Below are 19590 nucleotides of genomic sequence, written 5' to 3' on the forward strand. Positions count from 1 at the left end.
TTGCCTAAAACCATCACTGACGTCAAGTTTGGTCCCAGACATTTCCCTAGACTTTTTCCTCAAAAGAAACCCACAAAACCCCCACACTGACACCCCAGTACGCTCAGCACTGTTCCCCGGCTCTGGCCTGGTTCACCAGGCCCTGTATACCTCTCCACCTCTCCTTCCATCACACTCTTCAGTAACTTGGGCCAGGCTTCCCTTTCCCTAGATGGACCCTGGGCCCAGCACCCACCCACCCCCCTCCCTTCCCCCTCTTTACACCTGGCTAGCCCCACACAGGCCACCCCCCCACCAATATCACAGCACCCACAGCCATTTAGAGTGATCACTACTTAATAAACTGTCCTCTCTGCCCACCAGCAAGCAAAGCCAGGCCAGAGACTCCATGTGGCTCCTCCACTGCACACGGCAGACACTCGGGGAAAGTGGCCAGAGAAACGAGTGCCTCATGTGCAGGCCCTGGCTCCGCTGACCCAAGGGCAGACTCTCCTCATCTGTTCAGCAGGCGAGTGCTAGTCTCACTCGGACAGAAGGAAGGAGGAAGGAAGGGCCAGACAGAAAGATGCTTACAGGGTTAAAGCACACTTGTCAGCCACTACAGCAAACTCCACTTCCTGAAAAGCAGAAACAACTCCAACACCCAACAACCCAAGTCTAGCTTAGCAAATTTCAATGCAGCAACTCAACAGACTGAGTCTTCAGAACTGTGGGGAAATGATTACGATAATGTCAGACGAAAAACAGGATATAAAGTCTGACTTCAAGCACGTAAAACCCGTGCCCAAGGCTAAGTGAGGACCAGATAAGCACAGTTCTCACTGAAGAACTGCTGACAGGGCTGCATGCTTTCTGTCTTCCAGGGTGTGGAAAAAAGTCCCTCACTGTAGATAACTCAAAGCCATGGGGAACAAAAGAGGACTTTTTTTCCCCTATACTTGGAGCTAATGCCTTTTCCTTCTGGAATTCTGAAGGAAGTGGTCAACTTCTTACACCATCAGCAGTTCAAATTTCCGGATCCACAAGGTTAAAAATGCTCTGTGTGATTCTTGCCACTCATTTCCAGGCCTCCACCCACCCTCACCCCCAACTGCTACAGGGAGCAAGCAGAAATGAAGGGCAGAGAACAAGGAGACGAGCCCACGATGGAACACACAGTACCTTTCTTAGTCGTGGTGAAGTACTTGGAGTCCGTCATTTTGGTCCCTTATCTGTGGCCAGACTCTGCAAGACAGAAGAAAAGGTGACTTGCCCTGTGTTCCATTCGATTTTGATTTCACAAGACAGGAGGATGATCCAGTGCAGGCCTGGCAAGGGAAGAGAGCTTCTCATCTCTTCACTGGGCAAATGAACTGTTGGATAATAGCTGACTGGGTTCTGGAAGGTAACTCTGAAGGATCTATCACAATTTCGAATGTGCATACCCTTTGGCCCAGCAGTTTGACTCCTAGGAATCTCTCCCATGGAAATACCTGCACAGTATCGTCCGTAACAACATGCCACTGGAAATAAATGCCCATGGATAAGGGAATGGCACCATACTTTGTAAGAGTCCCAGGATGAAAAAGCACTTAACGATCATGGTTACAGCAACTCCTACGCGGTGCTCACTCTGTCTAGCACTGTGTTAAGTGCTCTGCACGCGTGAGCTCATCACAGCCTCAGGAAGGTACTATCATTGCCTACAGAGTCAAAAGCGCTTGGAAAATGCCGAGTTTAAAAAGCTAGGGGGGACTTCTCTCCCCAGCTGTTTCCAGGCTTCTCTAACAGTGACAGGCATTAAACTTCTCTAGAGAGGGTGGGAATCGACACCCTGCAAGCTCCACAGCGCTCTCCCAACCTAACTGGTTAGTTTTCTCAAAGCGCCTCTCAGGACACCTCCTAGCATAAAACTCATGGTGTGAAGCGCTGGTCTGCGGCGACAAGGCAAAGAGAGCACCAAGGCCCTCTTGTTCATTCAACGTTTACTGAGCACATACCACGGAGCCTCAACAGTTCTTCTTGGTCAACATACGAGAGATGAGCCACAAAGGAGCCAAGTACCCCGGGTACATGGCAGAGGCTTCTGGGGTTGCTCTAACATTTGTTAAGATGCTATCACTGGGGACCTCCCTGGTGGTCCAGTGGTTAAGGCTCTGCACATCCAAGCAGGGCTATGAGTCTGATCTCTGGTTGGGGGACTAACATCCCATAAGACGTGTTATGTGACAAAAAATAAAAAGCTACCATTTACTGAAGTCCTATTAAAGCCAAGGGCTTTATACCCATTATCTCATTTAATCCTACCAATAAGGTAACTGCTTTTACCCCCTTTTATAGATGAGGAAGCCAAGGCTCAGGGATGTCAGGTAACTTGCCCAAGGTTATGTGGCTTGTAAGTGGCTGGACTGGGAGGCCATCTCAGCTTCCTTTGAGCTCAGCTGCTGTGCTCTACGGATGCAGAATTCTCCTTCCCCGGGTGAGGGCAAGCCCAAACCCGGACAGTGGCCTAGGGACTCGGTGCAAAAACCCGTGAGACTCTCAGCCTCCAGTCCAGCCTACTGCTTCACATGGTACAGGAAACCACACAACCCAAAAAACAGACATGTGAACGGGGAAAACTCACTCACTGTGTCCCTTCTATTGCTCAAACTGTAAACCGTTAACACCTTCTTTCAATTCATTACTCCATGTGGGTGAAATGAAGGTCACTGTTGGGATGGCTGTGAGAGTCAAGGATCATTTCAAAAGTCCCTGGAAGCAAAGCCAACAATAGCTCCCCTCCAGCCCAACTGTACTTTTCCAGTTTAAGCTTCTACTTGTGGCAGGATGGCCACGGGGCTGTTCCCCAACTGAAATGCCCAAAGGTTTTGTTTCAGTAACTGACGGGGAATCAATACATGCTGTGTCTCGGGGCTGCCTTAGAGCCTTTGTGGATCCTGTTAGGATAAAGCGATAAAGGCTTTGCTGACAAAAGTATAAAGAAAAAGACTGAATCCCACATTCCTTTTGCTTTGTCAGGTTGAAAGGGATGACGGCACTTTTCTGAGGGAGCTGCGGGAAAGAGTAGACGACACAGCTGGTGCCTGCGGTCCTGGCAGCAGGAGCTGGGGCTGCAGACAGACCCACGCGAGCAGGACCCTAGTTGGCAGGAACGCGGCCGCATCCGTCCTCTGAACAAGCGTGGCCAGTGTTCAGTCGATTGTTGTTGAAAGAAATGAAAAGTGGTTGTTCAATTAGCCCAGGGAGCCTCGGCCTACTCTCCGATAGCTACTAGGTAACTGTTTAAGCACCCGTTTCCTACAGGAGTTGACGTACGTTAAAAATAATTCCCTTCTGAGCATACAGAGAGCCATTTTCTTAGAGAAACCTCCCCAGTCTAGAGGCTCTTTCTGGAGCTCTAAGAATGTGCAGGTGAAGGAGACAATGGGGTCTCTGTCACACAAGAAAAGCTGCCTGGCTTCAGAAGTCACAGGTGATGAGAGCGTCAGCAGAAGCATCCCGAACAGGAGCCCACCTTGTTTCCCAAGGTTCAAGTCAGTCCAAGAAGAGGGAACAATGAAGGCAAGAGGGGTTAAAAATCACAGAAACCAAGGCACAATCGCCTCCAGTATCAAACCCAGAAGGAAGTCAGAGTGAACACAGCGAAAGCTACCTGAGATGTCTCACTTCGGCGCAGCCCAGAAACGTGCTTCTCTGGCAGAGGGGGCTGTCGGGGCTGGCCCCTCATCCACAGGCGCCACACAGCATCCGGGGCCCTGGAATCCCTGACAGGTCTGCGGTGGACGCAAGCACCCAGGTGGAGGGCAGGGAGGGAGAGCTTCTCTTCGGGGGAATTAAAGAAGGCTGCAGGGTCGGCCAGTGAAGCTCTCAGAGATACGAGTCCTCTCACAGGTGCTAAGCAACTCCTCGCAAACTTAACCGCCACGCCGCACGCCTGCTGGCGCTGGCGGCCTCCTCCCTCCGCAGCATCTACTTTGCCTATCCCTCTGCAGTGGGCCCGGTGGGACTGGGGATGCAGAAACCGTATCCCTCTGAAGTCATTCCGCATACAGGAAATTAAAGCGGAGGAGGAAGGGGAAGACAGGAAGAAATGAAAATGCTGTTGCAAAGCCGTGACAGAGCTCCGATTAAAACCCTCCCCTCACTGGGTAAGACCCCCTGCACCCTCCAGGTGGCTCTACTGAGGGTGGCGACCTGCTTGCGTCCTCTCACCGCAGCTGCCTCTAGGATGTCGGCGCAACAGAGATTTTTCATCCTCTCTGCAGGAGTGGAAAAAAACCCCACGGTTCAGTCAGAGTCTGAGCTCAGGGAAGGCTGGTGCTTTTCTTGGCCCCGCTCAGCCGTCGCCAGGCACCGTGTCCCTAACGAATGCAGGCCATGGGGGCCAAGGCTCTGACCGTGTACCTGAGCCACGACTGAACGCAAGCAGCCAATTTAGGCAAGAAAATGCTGAGGGTCTGGATTCCATCTTTGGAAGTGGCAAGGCGCATGAGAACAAGCAGCAACTGGAGGGACTTTCTGTTTCAGAGCCTGCTACGGCCAGTGTGATGAGTCACTTCTGCTAAGGATGAGGCGTTCTAGGCTGGGATACCCCTCAATTTCAGTGTTTACAGGCCGCAGGACGCCTCGAGGGGACGGCGCGGTCCAAACTCAAAGCAGGGCGCGCCTGGGAGGACCGGCTCGCCCCCACTCTGTCCTCCCGCCCACAGCCCTCAGAGGCTGACTTTGATGCGACACACCGGGGCTGGGTCCTGCCCATTTCACTTCTTTTAGAATTCTATTGACAGGGCTGCTTCTTCTGCCACTGCTCTTAACGAAAGGAGCGGAGTGAGAAAGCCGCAAACGCGGTGGTTTCCTCTTACGTTTCATAAACTATAAAGAAGCTCTTGGTGAGACTCACTGACACGCTGGCCAGGAACAAAGACATAATGTAATTTGAGAGTGGAAAAAGGAAAGACTAGCTAAAGACTGAATTTTAGCCACTGGAGTTAGGGCTGGGTTTAAGAAAAAAAGTCCTCAACACCTTTCAAATTTTTGAATCATCATCACAAATCTAAATGTAATTTTATGAACAGGAGATTAAAAATATCTTTCTGTGTTTTAAGCTAATACATTATGGGACTTCCCTGGACCACATTATGGGAATTCCCTGGTGGTCCAGCAGTTAAGACTTCAAGTTCCCAAGGCAGTGGGCATGGATTCGATTCCTAGTCGGGGAACTAAGATCCCACTGCTGCTGCTGCTGCTGCTGCTAAGTCGCTTCAGTCATGTCCGATTCTGTGCAACCCCATCGACGGCAGCCCACCAGCCTTCCCCGTCCCTGGGATTCTCCAGGCAAGAACACTGAAGTGGGTTTTCCTTCTCCAATGCATGAAAGTGAAAAGTGAAAATGAAGTCGCTTAGTCGTGTCCGACTCTTAGCGACCCCATGGACTGCAGCCTACCAGGCTCCTCCGTCCATGGGATTTTCCAGGCAAAAGTACTGGAGTGGGGTGCCATTGCCTTCTCTGAGATCCCACTACTATGGCCAAAAAAAAATTTTTAAGAAAATGTTGAATGTATTTCAACTTTTCTCCAAGGTCTCAAATTTACTAAGAGTAATTCACTGAGCTGTTAACTGGGGCTTCCATGATGGCTCAGATGGTAAAGCGTCTGCCCGCAATGCGGGAGACCCAGGTTCAATCCCTGGGTTGCAAAGATCCCCTGGAGAAGGAAATGGCAACCCACTCTAGTACTCTTGCCTAAAAAATCCCATGGACAGAGGAGCCTGGTGGGCTATAGTCCACGGGGTCACAAAGAGTTGGACATGATTGAGTGACTTCACACTAGAATTAACTGAGCTGAGGTTAACTTTAGTTGAAAGTGGCTAGTTTAAAAAATCACAGCACTGGCTACAGAACTGGGGAATACTGTGCAATCATGAAAAAGAATGAGGCAGTGCCGCCCATACCTGTGCGCAACACTCTCTAAGCTATCAGGTGAAAAAGAGCAAGATGAAAAACTGGATGTAGTGTACTAGGATTTCTATTAACAATTAAAATATTAATAAAACAGAAACACGCAAGTGTTTGCAAATGCATGGACAATCCTTGAGGGTAAATAAGAAAAGTTGAGGGCTTCCCTGGTGGCTTGGTGGTGAAGAATCCATCTGCAAATGCCGGGGACACGGGTTCGATCCCTGCTGCAGGAAGACCCCATATGCTGAGAAGCAAGTAAGTCCATGTGCCACAACTACTGAGCCTGCGCTCCAGGGCCCACGGGCTGCAACCACTGAGCACCAGCGTCTCAACTACTGAAGCCTGAGCGCTCCAGAATCCACGCTCCATAAGAGGAGAAGACACCACGATGAGATCTCACGCGTCGCAACGAGAGAGCAGCGCCTGCTCACCGTGCCTAGAGCAAAGCCTGCACAGCAACGAGGGCCTGGGACGGCCAGAATGATAAGCAAATACAGTGTTTAAGTGCCCGTGACCATCAATTAAAAATAAAAACCAGAAGTTGACAGAAGTTTCCTCGAGAAAGAAAGCTGGACGAGCAAGAGACTGGCCTCTCACTGCTTACCTTGTCTACCCTGGGAGCTTCATGTCCTGTGCACGGATCGTCTCTTTTCAATATAATGCAGTTTAGAAAACTATGCCGTGTCTAATCCAAAGCACTCCCCGCTCCCCACCCCAGGCTCCCCCTTCAGGCTGCCCCGGACGAGCCCCTCCAGAGCCAGACGGGCAGCAGCCTGCTCGGCAGCTCGCTCAATCACCCTGCGCACTGCTCCACAGCCCTCCTCACGGCTCTATTCAGGATCTGTCCTGTCTGATGCCGTCAACCCAGTGACCAGCATGATGTCTGGCACATTCCAGGAGTTCACCAAATGTTTGCAGGCAAAATGAAAGACAGGTTCCCAGAGCAGCTAGAAAACCAAGGGCTCATAACAGATCAAAACAACAGGACTCCTTGATGAGTGCCAGACGGTGATGACTGGGCGAACTGGGAACATAAGGCTTTGCAGTTAACGTTCTGCAAACATGGCAAGACTGATCCAGAGCTGAGACGGCTGGCCAGGAACTCCAGCCTTGCTACCAGCAGCTGAGTGACCCTGGGCAGATTCCCCCACCTCTAGGCCTTCCTTTCTCCAGTTGTCAAGGGAGAATTCAACCAGATCCTTGGCCTTTCAAGCTGCATCCCGCCCCACCACCATCCCATTTTGAAATTGTTTAAAATAAAAGTGGACCTGCTCTGGCTGAAGGGAGGGTGAGGGCCCAGAGGCTGGCTCGTTCCACTATGCCCACTTCTCTCCCTCCTCACCAGGGGCCCTTCGGATACCCCACCATTCCACAGAAAAGTTTGAAAACAAAGTTTAAATGACCGAATCCCTCTGGCATCTCACGTTCTAGGATCCCCTGCTAGAGGAGAAACCCACTTCCTCACCAGTCTTCCTGGGCATCAAACAAGAGAAACGGAGCACGATCATTCACAGAACAGAAAACATTTCCAAGGGGACAAAAAAGAAAACCAGCTCAGAAGGCAGCAGGGCCAGCAGGCCCCGTTACATCTTCAGTAGGAGGGAGAGTGCCAACAGGCCAAGCAGCTCCCCAGACGGCCGGCCGACGGCCAGGGAGAGGGCTGTCCTGGTTTTGGGCAATGATTCATGTCTGAGCAACTCCCGCTCTGCAGTCGGCCGAGAAGCGTGAAGCTGGCAGTGCCTGCGCAGCACGCCGTCAGCACCCAGGGACAGAGCCAGGAGACAGTCAGAGCCTGTCAGTGGGCGCAGCCAGAGAAATTCAGGAAAGGAGACGGGGAAAGAGCATCTGACGAGGTCTGAGCCGGCTCCAAGACCCACCTCTGAGTTCAAGGATATTCGGGCAGGGAAAACCGATCCCCAGAAGTCTGGGCTGCTGGCTTCCAGCTTCAGTGCTGAAACTATGACTGTTAACCTTGCTTGAGGAATGGCTTTCAGAAGCCTGCTCTGAGGCAAGTGTTGGCTCAAGGACAGTCAAGACTCAGGTAGGGGAGTGGACAGAAGGGGCGAGGGGAGTGCCACCATCTCTTGGAACACAAAACCCAAACTTTAACCAAACCATGTTTTGCTGTTTCAGTTCTGTCTCAAGGACAGAAGTTGATTCATTTCATGATATCCCCCCACTCCTGCCATGCCACGTCAAGTCTGGACACAAACAACAAAGGTTTGTGTCCATTATCCCATTTAACACAGACGGTGTTTACCAGAGACAACGATCCTACTCGCCCCAGTAATTCTACTCATTGCTCCTCGCCTGTCTGACAGTCCCCTCTGCAGAAGGAAAAGATCCTCACAGGTGAGTACTAAAGTTCACATTACTGACAGGGAGGCAGGTAAGGCCACCTTGAAGATTAAAAGGTGAGTCAGCGGTAGAGAAACCAGATTTCAGACTTTCTCTCTGAGACGATGTAGTCCCCAAACTCAGATCGGCTCTTTCGAGCCAGCTCAATTGCTCCGAGAAAGTAAGCCGTACTCTTCTTTGGGTTTGGAACAAGATCTGAAACACAGGTGGCAGTGGCTGTGGCAATGACAGCCATCTGTCACGCGCCGTGGGCCAGAAACGACATCGTTTTACGCGTAATCCTCACAGTGATCTGTGGAGAAGGTACTGATAATATCCCAAGTTTACAGATGGGCAAACTACAGCCCAGAGGGGTCAAGGCATTTGTCTGGAGTCACACAGCTGGAAACTGGTAGCACTGACACTCTCTACCCGAGCCCCACAATGAAGCCACATGTGTCCCACCGTGTCCAGAGAGGCGACTCCTCCTCTCTGACGAAGCCCTGGCAGAAACACACACACTCCAGGCTAAATGGTACGTGAAGTATGTTGCCACACATCCCTGCCGAGTCCCTCGAAGGCTGAATTACAGGTTGTTTTAGGGCCAGCCCATCCAGCGGGCCCTAAACGTCAAGTTTGGTAACGTGCCCAGCAAAAGCCCGTCTGGGTGAGCTCACTGAGTTACGGGCCTCCTGGGATCTGGATGAAAACTGATTAGTCAAAGTCCATCTTCTGAGACCCAATAACAACTGAAGTCTCAAAACGAAAAGGAACCGCAAGCAGGCAAACGGCACGGGCAGCGTGCTATCAACTGAGTCTCCAGGACTGAATTCTAGCAACAAGCGCTGGTTCTCAACTAACCTCCAAGCAAACAGCAATGCATGGCAAGATCTGCTGCCAAGTAAAGAAAAGTTCCTTAAACACAAAATAATAGGGGTTTCTTCTAAACAGTCTTTAAATTAATGCAGATGAGAAGACAGGACCAGAAACTACAGAACTAGGCTCCCAAGACCTTGGTTTTCCTGCCTATACATTGGGAACACCTTCTGAAAATCCGTCTCATTTTGGATATAGCCTGGGGCTCTGCCCCACACAGGAGCACACACACACACAGCAGACAAAGCAGTCTTTCCCTGCTGGCTCTTTCAGGTTCCAAGGGCAGGGGACAGACTTCAGGGGAACAGCCACGAAATCATGCCCTCCAGATAACACCCACCAAAGCTCAGACTTTGAAATGGGTGGGGCCTCAAAGGAAGCCCTTCTGGATTCACAGGGGCTTGCCGGGATGTGAAAAGACGTATCAGATTTGGAGAGGGAGGGGTGAAGGTGATATGGAGAAGACCCACAAGATGCCAGCAACGCAAAGTGAATAGAGAATCACTAAACCAACACGATGCTGCAGGAGCGGCCGAGAGGAGACACACTACGTCCAAGGAGCGGTGGCTGCGTGGGCGCAGGAGGGCTGAGGGGCTACTCCACGTCCAAGGTCAGGAGGGGCGGCCATGAGGAGGTGCGTCCAAGGTGAGGAGCAGCCGTGAAGAGGTACCCCACGCCCAAGGTAAGAGAAACCCAAGTAAGACGGTAGGTGTTGCAAGAGGGCATCAGAGCGCAGACACACTGAAACCATACTCACAGAAACTAGCCAATGTGATCACACGGACCACAGCCTGGTCTAACTCAAAGAAACTAAGCCATGCCCATGGGGCCACCCAAGGTGGGCGGGTCATGGTGGAGAGGTCTGACAGAATGTGGTCCACTGGAGAAGGGAATGGTAAACCACTTCAGTATTCTTGCCTTGAGAACCCCATGAACAGTATGAAAAGGCAAAATGATAGGATACTGAAAGAGAAACTCCCCAGGTCAGTAGGTGCCCAATATGCTACTGGAGATCAGTGGAGAAATAATTCCAGAAAGAATGAAGGGATGGAGCCAAAGCAAAAACAATACTCAGTTGTGGATGTGACTGGTGATAGAAGCAAGGTCCGATGCTGTAAAGAGCAATATTGCATAGGAACCTGGAATGTCAGGTCCATGAATCAAGGCTAATTGGAAGTGGTCAAACAGGAGATGGCAAGAGTGAATGTTGACATTCTAGAAATGGATTGGAATGGGTGAATTTAACTCAGATGACCATTATATCTACTACTGCTGGCAGGAATTCCTTAGAAGAAATGGAGTAGCCATCATGGTCAACAAAAGAGTCAGAAATGCAGTACTTGGATGCAATCTCAAAAATGACAGAATGATTTCTGTTCATTTCCAAGGCAAACCATTCAATATCACAGTAATCCAAGCCTATGCCCCAGCCAGTAACGCTGAAGAAGCTGAACGGTTCCATGAAGACCTACAAGACCTTTTAGAACTAACACCCAAAAAAAATGTCCTTTTCATTATCGGGGACTGTAATGCAAAAGTAGGAAGTCAAGAAACACCTGGGGTAACAGGCAAATTTGGCCTTGGAATACGGAATGAAGCAGGGCAAAGCCTAATGAGCTTTGCCAAGAGAATGACTGGTCATAGCAAACACCCTCTTCCAAAAACACAAGACTCTACACATGGACATTACCAGATGGTCAACACTGAAATCAGATTGATTATATTATTTGCAGCCAAAGATGGAGAAGCTCTATACAGTCAGCAAAAACAAGACCAGGAGTTGACTGTGGCTCAGATCATGAACTCCTTATTGCCAAATTCATGCTGAAATTGAAGAAAGTAGGGAAAACCACTAGACCATTCAGGTATGACCTAAATCAAATCCCTTATGATTATACAGTGGAAGTAAGAAATAGGATTATACAGTGGAAGTGAGAAATTTAAATAGTCCTTTAAATAGAAATTTAAAGGACTAGATCTGATAGATAGAGTGCCTGATGAACTATGGATGGAGGTTCGGAGGTTCGTGACATTATACAGGAGACAGGGATCAAGACCATCTCCATGGAAAAGAAATGCAAAAAAGCAAAATGGCTGTCTGGGGAGGCCTTACAAATAGCTGTGAAAAGAAGAGAAGCGAAAAGCAAAGGAGAAAAGGAAAGATATAAACATCTGAACGCAGAGTTTCAAAGAATAGCAAGGACAGATAAGAAAGCCTTCGTCAGCGATCAATGCAAAGAGATAGAGGAAAACAACAGAATGGGAAAGACTAGAGATCTCTTCAAGAAAATCAGAGATACCAAGGGAACATTTCATGCAAAGATGGGCTCGATAAAGGAGAGAAATGGTATGGACCTAACAAGCAGAAGATATTAAGAAGAGATGGCAAGAATACACAGGAGAACTGTACAAAAAAGATCTTCACAACCCAGATAATCATGATGGTGTGATCACTGACCTAAAGCCAGACATTCTGGAATGTGAAGTCAAGTGGGCCTTAGAAAGCATCACTACGAACAAAGCTAGTAGAGGTGATGGAATTTCAGTTGAGCTATTTCAAATCCTGAAAGATGATGCTGTGAAAGTGCTGCACTCAATATGCCAGCAAATTTGGAAAACTCAGCAGTGGCCACAGGACTGGAAAAGGTCAGTTTTCATTCCAATCCCAAAGAAAAGTAATGCCAAAGAATGCTCAAACTACCTCACAATTGCATTCATCTCACACGCTAGTAAAGTAATGCTCAAAATTCTCCAAGCCAGGCTTCAGAAATACGTGAACCAGGAACTTCCTGATGTTCAAGCTGGTTTTAGACAAGGCAGAGGAACCAGAGATCAAATTGCCAACATCCGCTGGATCGTTGAAAAAGCAAGAGAGTTCCAGAAAAACATCTATTTCTGCTTTATTGACTATGCCAAAGCCTTTGACTGTGTGGATCACAATAAACTGTGGAAAATTCTGAAACAGATGGGAATACCAGACCACCTGACCTGCCTCTTGAGAAATCTGTACGCAGGTCAGGAAGCAACAGTTAGAACTGGACATGGAACAACAGACTGGTTCCAAATAGGAAAAGGAGTACGTCAAGGCTGTATATTGTCACCCTGCTTATTTAACTTACATGCGGAGTACATCACGAGAAATGCTGGGCTGGAAGAAGCACAAGCTGGAATCAAGACTGCCGGGAGATCAGTCCTGGGCGTTCACTGGAAGGACTGATGCTAACGCTGAAACTCCAATACTTTGGCCACCTCATGCAGAGTTGACTCATTGGAAAACACTCCGATGCTGGGAGGGAGTGGGAGCAGGAGGAGAAGGGGGCGACAGAGGATGAGACGGCTGGATGGCATCACCGACTCAATGGACATGAGTTTGAGTGAACTCCGGGAGTTGGTGATGGACAGGGAGGCCTGGCGTGCTGTGATTCATGAGGTCGCAAAGAGTCGGACACGACTGAGCGACCTGAAACCAACACAAACACTGGCTGGGACATGGGCTCTGTGCTAATCTATGGCCCCTGTCATTTGATTCTCCAGTAACCCATTTAAACATGAGGATGAGAGATGCTGACAGAGGAGTAACACATCCAGGGCCAAAACAAGTGCACGTGCTTAGGAGCCTCAAGGCAGGGTCTTGGCGGGAAAGGAGCAGGTGAGCCTGGGCGGGAAAGGATGAGATTCAAAGATAGCCCTGGATGCCAGGGTGAGCTGGGCCTGCCAGCAGATGTGGTAATCTCATCAAACGCCAAGTCTCATGCTAACAGGCACTGGGCGCCACTGACCATTCCCTCCCCCGTGAAACACTCTCTTCTCAGGGTTCGAGGAGGCCATGCTCTCTGCTCTCCCTCCTACCCCACAGTCTAGCCTTTGTTATAGAAACACATTTATATTACCTGTTTCTCCCTCCATAACGAAATTCCATGGACGAGGATTTGTCCATTCCATTCCCTGCTATGTCCCTAGCTCCTGGACGGGCGCAGGGCAAGCAGGAGGTGCTCAGTCAATATGCAAAAGACTAGGGCTAACTTCTCTTGGGGAAATTTTATGTAAGCCAACCTCAGCTAAAGGGCAGCCTCCCAATGTTCATTTCATGGGGTGTGCCAGGGTCGGAGCTCCATCTGTTCTGATTGTCAAGCTATTTTGATAAAATTGAAATTGAGACTGCCAAACACCCTAGTTCATTTTCAGCCACTGCTGCTGCTGCTGTTAAATCACTTCAGTGGTGTCCAACTCTGCGACCCCATAGACAGCAACCCACCAGGCTCCCCCGTCCCTGGGATTCTCCAGGCAAGAACACTGGAGTGGGTTGCCATTTCCTTCTACAATGCATGAAAGTGAAAAGTGAAAGTGAAGTCGCGCAGTCATGTCCGACTCTTCGCGACCCCATGGACTGCAGCCCACCAGGCTCCTCCATCCATGGGATTTTCCAGGCAAGAGTACTGGAGTAGGGTGCCATTGCCTTCTCCGATGGAAGGTAAATAAATACGCGGTAAGAGAGAGAAGAAAGGGCAAAGGGTAGAAGATCAGGTCGCAGCATCTCCAACAGGAGAAATCTTCAGGCCACTTCTCTCAGATCACCATCCTCTGCCCTGGGCACCAGCTCAGAGCGCGACCAGAGCTGCAGGAAGTTAGGGTACAAACGCTGGGGAAGGTGGGTGGAGGGGGCCCTGACACCGGCTATGATGCGAGCTCAGGGAGGCCCTCCCCTCTGCCTGCAACCCTCCTGGCCCACGGAGGCCAGGGGCCTTCTTCCTGGTTCCTTTAGTTGCCAAGCTCTTCACTGCCTTCTACTTGCTGATCCTTCTGCCTGGATTAGACTCATCCTTCAAATCTCAGCTTAGGTGACGTCACTTCAAAGACACCACCCCTGCACGCACTAAATAGGTATTTTTCTGTCCTCGTAGCCCAGTGCTCCTAGTCACACATTCACCGAGTCATACACAGGTCTGTATGCTGGGGATGAAGCAGTGAATTAAACAGACAAAAACTCTTCCCCTCATAGAGATTACATCCTAACGGCAGACTGGAATGATAAGCAAGATAAAAGACTAATATACATATAGGATCTCAGACCGTGAAAAATGCTGTGGAGAAAAGGAAAACAAGGACAGGTGGTGTGGGGGAGGGGGAGTGCGAGGTTGAGATTTAACCAGGATGGCCACAAAAGGCCTCCTGAGAAGGTGACAGGTGGTACTGCCTGGGAAGAGCCTTCCAGGCACAGAAAATAATGCAAAGGTGGGAGTGTGCCCGGCCTGTTTGAGGAATAGCAGGGAGGCAGTATGGCCTGAACAGAGTAAGCTATGAGGTAGCAGCAGGTCATGAGGTCAGGGGAGGATGGATGGGGCCTTACAGGTCAAGGTCAGGACTCCGGCTTTGACTCTGAAGGAGCTGAGTCCCTGGAGAGTTTTAAACAAGTGTCCTGAGATCTGGCTTATGCTCTAACCAGAGGAAGCAGCTGTGCCTCGTTTCCCTCGTGACTTGCCCATTTTTGTAATCATTACGTCTGTTCTCTATTTCTTCTTGGTCTCTCCCCCATTGCAATGTGGTAAGCGACCCAAGGGCAGAAACTGTGTGGCTTGTTTACCTGCCACCACATTCAGCCCAGTGCCAAGCACACAGCAGGGCTCAATAAATACTGAATGAATGAGTGAATGTGAAGACATACAAAGGCTCTGACCTCAGTGTCTCAACACCCAGCCACCCAGCCCTTAGAGATCAGAGAGTGAGGACCGCAGAGACAGACTCCTCTTATACCTGGCTATAACGAAATTTTGTCTTTCTACTCTGAATAAGCTTAGGACCCTAAAAGCTATTAGGGTGTGATAAAAAGTATGTGCCACCCAAGTCGAGTACTCTACAGAGCTCAGCTGTAACAAATGTCTTCAGTGCTGAAAACCAATACTGAAGGCTTGGTTTTAAAGCTTTAGAGACCTGAATTCCAAATCTACCAGCTTGTGGCTCAAGTCCACAAAGGAGACAGAGGGTCAGTGACTAAGACATCCTGGCTGATGAACTCTGGGCACTCTGTAGTCAACCAGCCATACCGTTACTCTAACTGGAGGAGGCCTCCCAACTTCAGGGAGACTCTCTTAGTAGAGGTCAGAGGTCAAGCCCAACACTAAAGAACCCAAAAAGCATGAGGCTTGGGAGAAGAACCACAGCCAAGCCCTCCCTCAGCTCTATTAAAAGCAGGAGACAATTCAAGAACAAGGGGTTGGGAAAGGAAAGGCGGCCCCAGCAGGTACAACCCAGGCACTCGAGGGGTCTGCATAGCCTAACAGGCACAACCATACCACAGCTCACGAGAATTACTACGTCACGTGCTTAAGGGGTAAGTGAGGCTAAGGCAAGTGAATACGTACAAAGCCCTCAACGGTGTCCAGTCCACCAGGAGCTTGATGAACGTTAGCCACTTTTATTCCTACACAGGGAGAGCCGTCACTACTGGCTCCTCCCTGCTGCTCCCCAGCCCCCAGGTCTCTGGAGGCCCTGGTGCACTCTGGTAGCAGCAGCAGTTGGAGACCAGTTAATCCCACCACAGGGCGGATTTCTCCCGACTCTCCTGGGGTGATATAAGGAAGGATGGGAGATCATCTGGGAAGTGCTTTTGAGTTCCCCAGGAATCCTAAGAGTTCAGTGCATTCAATATCCACTTACTCATTCATTTACTGAGCACCTACTATGCACCAGATATTTCACTAGGTGCTGGAGACACAGACAGTTCACACAAGTCCTCTCCAAGGATTAAGAGCTGCTTACTTAGAAGACCGCCAAGTACACAGAGAATGACAACACACTGGGCCAGTGCCTCAAGACATCCAGCTCAGGCTTGCAGGTGGTTGGGGTGGGGGAGCAGATCAGAGGGGGAGCACCAAGCAGTGGTCTAGAAAAAGGGGCGTGTGCGACAGCAGCCTGTGCCCAGGAGGCGGGGCCAGCACAAAGCAGAGACACACAGGCCAGCAGCTGGGCTGGCGGGAGCCCAGAGCAGCTGCATCTGCCTGCACTCGGGGAGAGGCTGGAGTGGGCAGCTGGAGAGACGAGGCAGGAGAGCCCATCGGGGCTAGAGCTCAAAAGGCCGAGCAGGCCAGGCCACGAAATGTGAGCTTCAGCCGAGAGCAAGGAGGGTCCACGGATGGACATTCAAGTAGAACTGTTTAAAAAATATGTATTTATCCAGTCATACTGGGTCTTAGCTGCAGCACGTGGGATCTTTTGTTGCGACCCACGGACTCTCTAGTTGTGTAGTGTGGGCTTAGTTGCTCTGCGGCATGTGGGATCTTAGTTCCCTGACCAGGGATCAAACCGGAGTCCCCTGCATTGCAAGGCAAATTCTTAACCACTAGGCCACCAGGGAAGTCCCCTCAAGTAGAATTATTTTAAAAAGGTTTCCCACTTGCCTAATTAATATTTTCTCTCTGGAGCTATTCATTCCTCTCTGTGTGAAGAGAAAAAGAACACAAAAATCATTTCTGGGCTGTGAAAACTTATCAGTGATCTATCTTAGGCAAAAAGACCTATTCATAAAAAGAAATACCTGCAAGTAACAGAAGCCCCTTTGGCTTTTGGAAACACACTGGAGCTCAAAACTCATAACCAAGCCATGCTGGCTCACCATTAGCACATCACACTTTGGTGCCAAGAATGGGGGTTTTCGGGAAGTAAGCAAGCAAGTCATGCAACGGCTTCGAGGATAACTAGAAAAAGATGAAAGTCCAAGCCCAGAGCTAGCAGGACCAACAGACTGAACTTGTTCTTAAACACTTTAAGGAAGTGAAACAAGAAGGGTGGGAGAAGTCCTGTGTACACAAAGGTGTCTGCAGAGAGAAGTAACACCCCCCGAAACCAGGCCCCCAGGAAACATCAACTGCCTGGGGTCAAGGCCCTCGCCACAGCAGACTGCACAAACGTCCCTGTCCAGCTTCCACACGAGTCAGTGCTGAGGCGGAGGGGAAGGTGGTCGGATTACTGTAGAGCTGAGGTAAAGGTGGCTCTGGGTCACACTACCAAGAAGCTGCCGAACCGGGAGGAGAATCCACAAGCTGCCGAACTGGGAGGAGAATCCACGGCTGACAGGTGGGGGGACAAGGAAGGCTCTTTCCACACACCACTGAGCTCTTCAAGTCGCTCAGGTGAAGCCTCTACTCAAACCACACTCAACAGTTAAACTTTATACAAAGTCTGAGGGATCTGAGTCTTTGAACATTCGTGAAGCCACTCTTCATGAAGCTGCCCTGAGGGGTCAAAGGAGCCTGGTGGGCTCAACTCAGGGCAGGGAGCCAGACACTCAGTGCTGCTCCTGTTCCTACCGTCTGTGACGAGTCACTTCAGCTCAAATCCTGCCTTGGAGGGATGGGGATCAGGTGACAATATTAAGTTTCTGTGAATTCAATGGAACTAGGAAAACAGACAGTGGAGTTTAAAAACAGGTACTGCACAGTAATATTTATACCCCAGCTTTCTTTATACATGTGTGGAAACCCTCACAGGTTCATTAAGGCTTGTAAAACCCAGGAGTGGGTAGGAAGTCAGCAGGTCTGTGCTGCTGTCAGGGAGACTGAAGCAGAACTGCAGCAAGTGAACGTCTGCAACTGAGTAAAGCTCAGACTCACAAGACCTAGTCCTCTGGCCATGAAGCCACCTCACTGTCTCCCAGGCAAGATGTGTGTTCTCCAGTCAAGAAGCCATGGGACCTGCACTTTTCTCAGAGACTCAGGCCCTTGCCTTGGGTATGCTCTTCAAGAACCTAGGGCCAAAAGATACCCTAGGGGTCATGTGGTTCCTCCTCTTACTTGAAAAAGAATGCAGCTCGACCACTCTCAAGAGAGGTTCAGCATATTCTTAAATCCATTGTGTGGCTAGACTGTTTTATGTCTCACAGTTCTCAACAGTTGGGAAAAACGTCCCTTCTCGGCCTGAACAGTAATCAGTTACAGCAATGGCCTGCAAGACCATTTCATCCTAAAGAAAGTGAATCAATGCTCCTTAGGAAGGTAGATGAGAAGCAAGAAAGCTACATCTGTAGAGGCTGTTGTTCAGTCGCTCAGTCATGTCCGACTCTGCGACCCTGTGGACTGTAGCCCACCAGGCTCCGCTGTCCATGGGATTCTCCAGGCAGGAATACTGGAGTGGGTTGCCATTTCCTTCTCCAGGGAAATACATCTTTCTATAGACGCAAATAAATTTAATGGCGGCTAAAGATATTAATCAGCCCCTAAACGCCAACCTTGCTTCAGTCTCAGCAGGCTGCAGGGCCCTGCGAGCCCAGGTAGGAACCCTGGCACTCATCCATACTACTCGACTGACCTTACAGGTGTGACTGAACTTTTCTGCGCCTCAGTTCCCTCATGGATAAAATGGGGATAATAATAGTAGATGCCTCACAAAGATTGCTGGGAAGTTTAAATGCGGCATTCTACGCACGGTGCCTGGACACAGCTCAATAACCAGCAGCTAGCATTCCCATCAGTAGTTCTGGCGTTATTACAGGGGTCCCCAGGTACCTCGTCTGTGAGGCGCCTACGGACAGACCAATCCTCTGTCCAACCCCACCCTAAAGGCGGTGGCGCCAGGCCGTTTCATAATTTTTTTTTTCTTTTTTTGAACCTTGGCAAAGAGATAAGGCCCTTAACGACGACGAGGAGGCCTCAGGACAGCCACGGCGGTGAGTGTGCAGGGGGAACCAAGACCCGAAGAGAAGTTTCCTGTCAGGCCAGGCGCAAGCTCCCCTGGGCCTAAGTCTAGGAGTCTCTACGGGAGGGCGCCCCGGCAGGGACTGCGGACCTGGGACGGCTGGGGTGCACGCCGGCGGCCAAGGGGGCGCGAATGAATGAACCCGCAGCCCTTCTGCCTCCTCCCGGCCTGGGAAGCCACCCTAGACCCTCCAGCGCCCCGTCCTCTCCGTGACCTTTGACCCCAGAAACCCCTCACCTCAGACTCCCGACTCCCCGCCCCACTTCTTCTCTGGCCTCGCCATGCTCCCCGGTTCCTCACCCGCAGGTCCGAACGGCTCCTGACGCCACGGTGCGGCTCGACGCGGCAGGAAAATGTCCGCGGCCTTGTCCTCCGGCTCTCCCGGTGCGCCCGCGCCGCCGGACGCTCGGAGCCCCGAGGCTGTCACCTGCCAGGCGGAAGTGAGCTGCCCGCGTGCGGGCACTTCCGGTGGACGCACAGGCTGGGGGCGGGGTCAAGGGTACAACCCGGGCGGGGGCGGGGGCAGTGAGGCGGGGCCAAGGGGGCGGTGCGTCTGAGTTAACTCCGCCCTCGACACGTTGCTGCTCCGCCGAGCAAAAAATACCACGAGACGGTTAGATAGTATCCCGGACTCAATGGACGTGAGTTTGAGTAAGCTCCGGGAGTTGGTGATGGACAGGGAGGCCTGGCGTGCTGCAGTCCATGGGGTCGCAAAGAGTCGGACACTACTGAGCGACTGAACTGAGCTGAAC

At 50.6% G+C, this 19590-nt stretch overlaps 1 protein-coding gene across 7 annotated transcripts in view; it reads right to left on the bottom strand.

Annotated features, from left to right (window-relative positions):
- The window catches only part of AP1B1 (adaptor related protein complex 1 subunit beta 1), a 48385-nt gene extending 29118 nt beyond the window's left edge, over nt 1-19267 (bottom strand). For 3 of the 7 annotated variants that reach the window (XM_005218045.5, XM_059875910.1, XM_059875907.1), the window contains exons 1-2: nt 19139-19267; nt 1162-1224 (exon numbers count right to left, since the gene is read on the bottom strand). In XM_005218045.5, coding sequence (XP_005218102.1) covers nt 1162-1198 — 37 coding nt within the window. In that variant the 5' untranslated portion in view covers nt 1199-1224; nt 19139-19267. 7 annotated transcript variants of the gene reach the window in all.
- Nucleotides 19268-19590: the final 323 nt, after the last annotated feature.

Source organism: Bos taurus, chromosome 17 (genome assembly GCF_002263795.3).
Source record: "Bos taurus isolate L1 Dominette 01449 registration number 42190680 breed Hereford chromosome 17, ARS-UCD2.0, whole genome shotgun sequence".
Lineage (NCBI taxonomy): Eukaryota > Metazoa > Chordata > Mammalia > Artiodactyla > Bovidae > Bos > Bos taurus.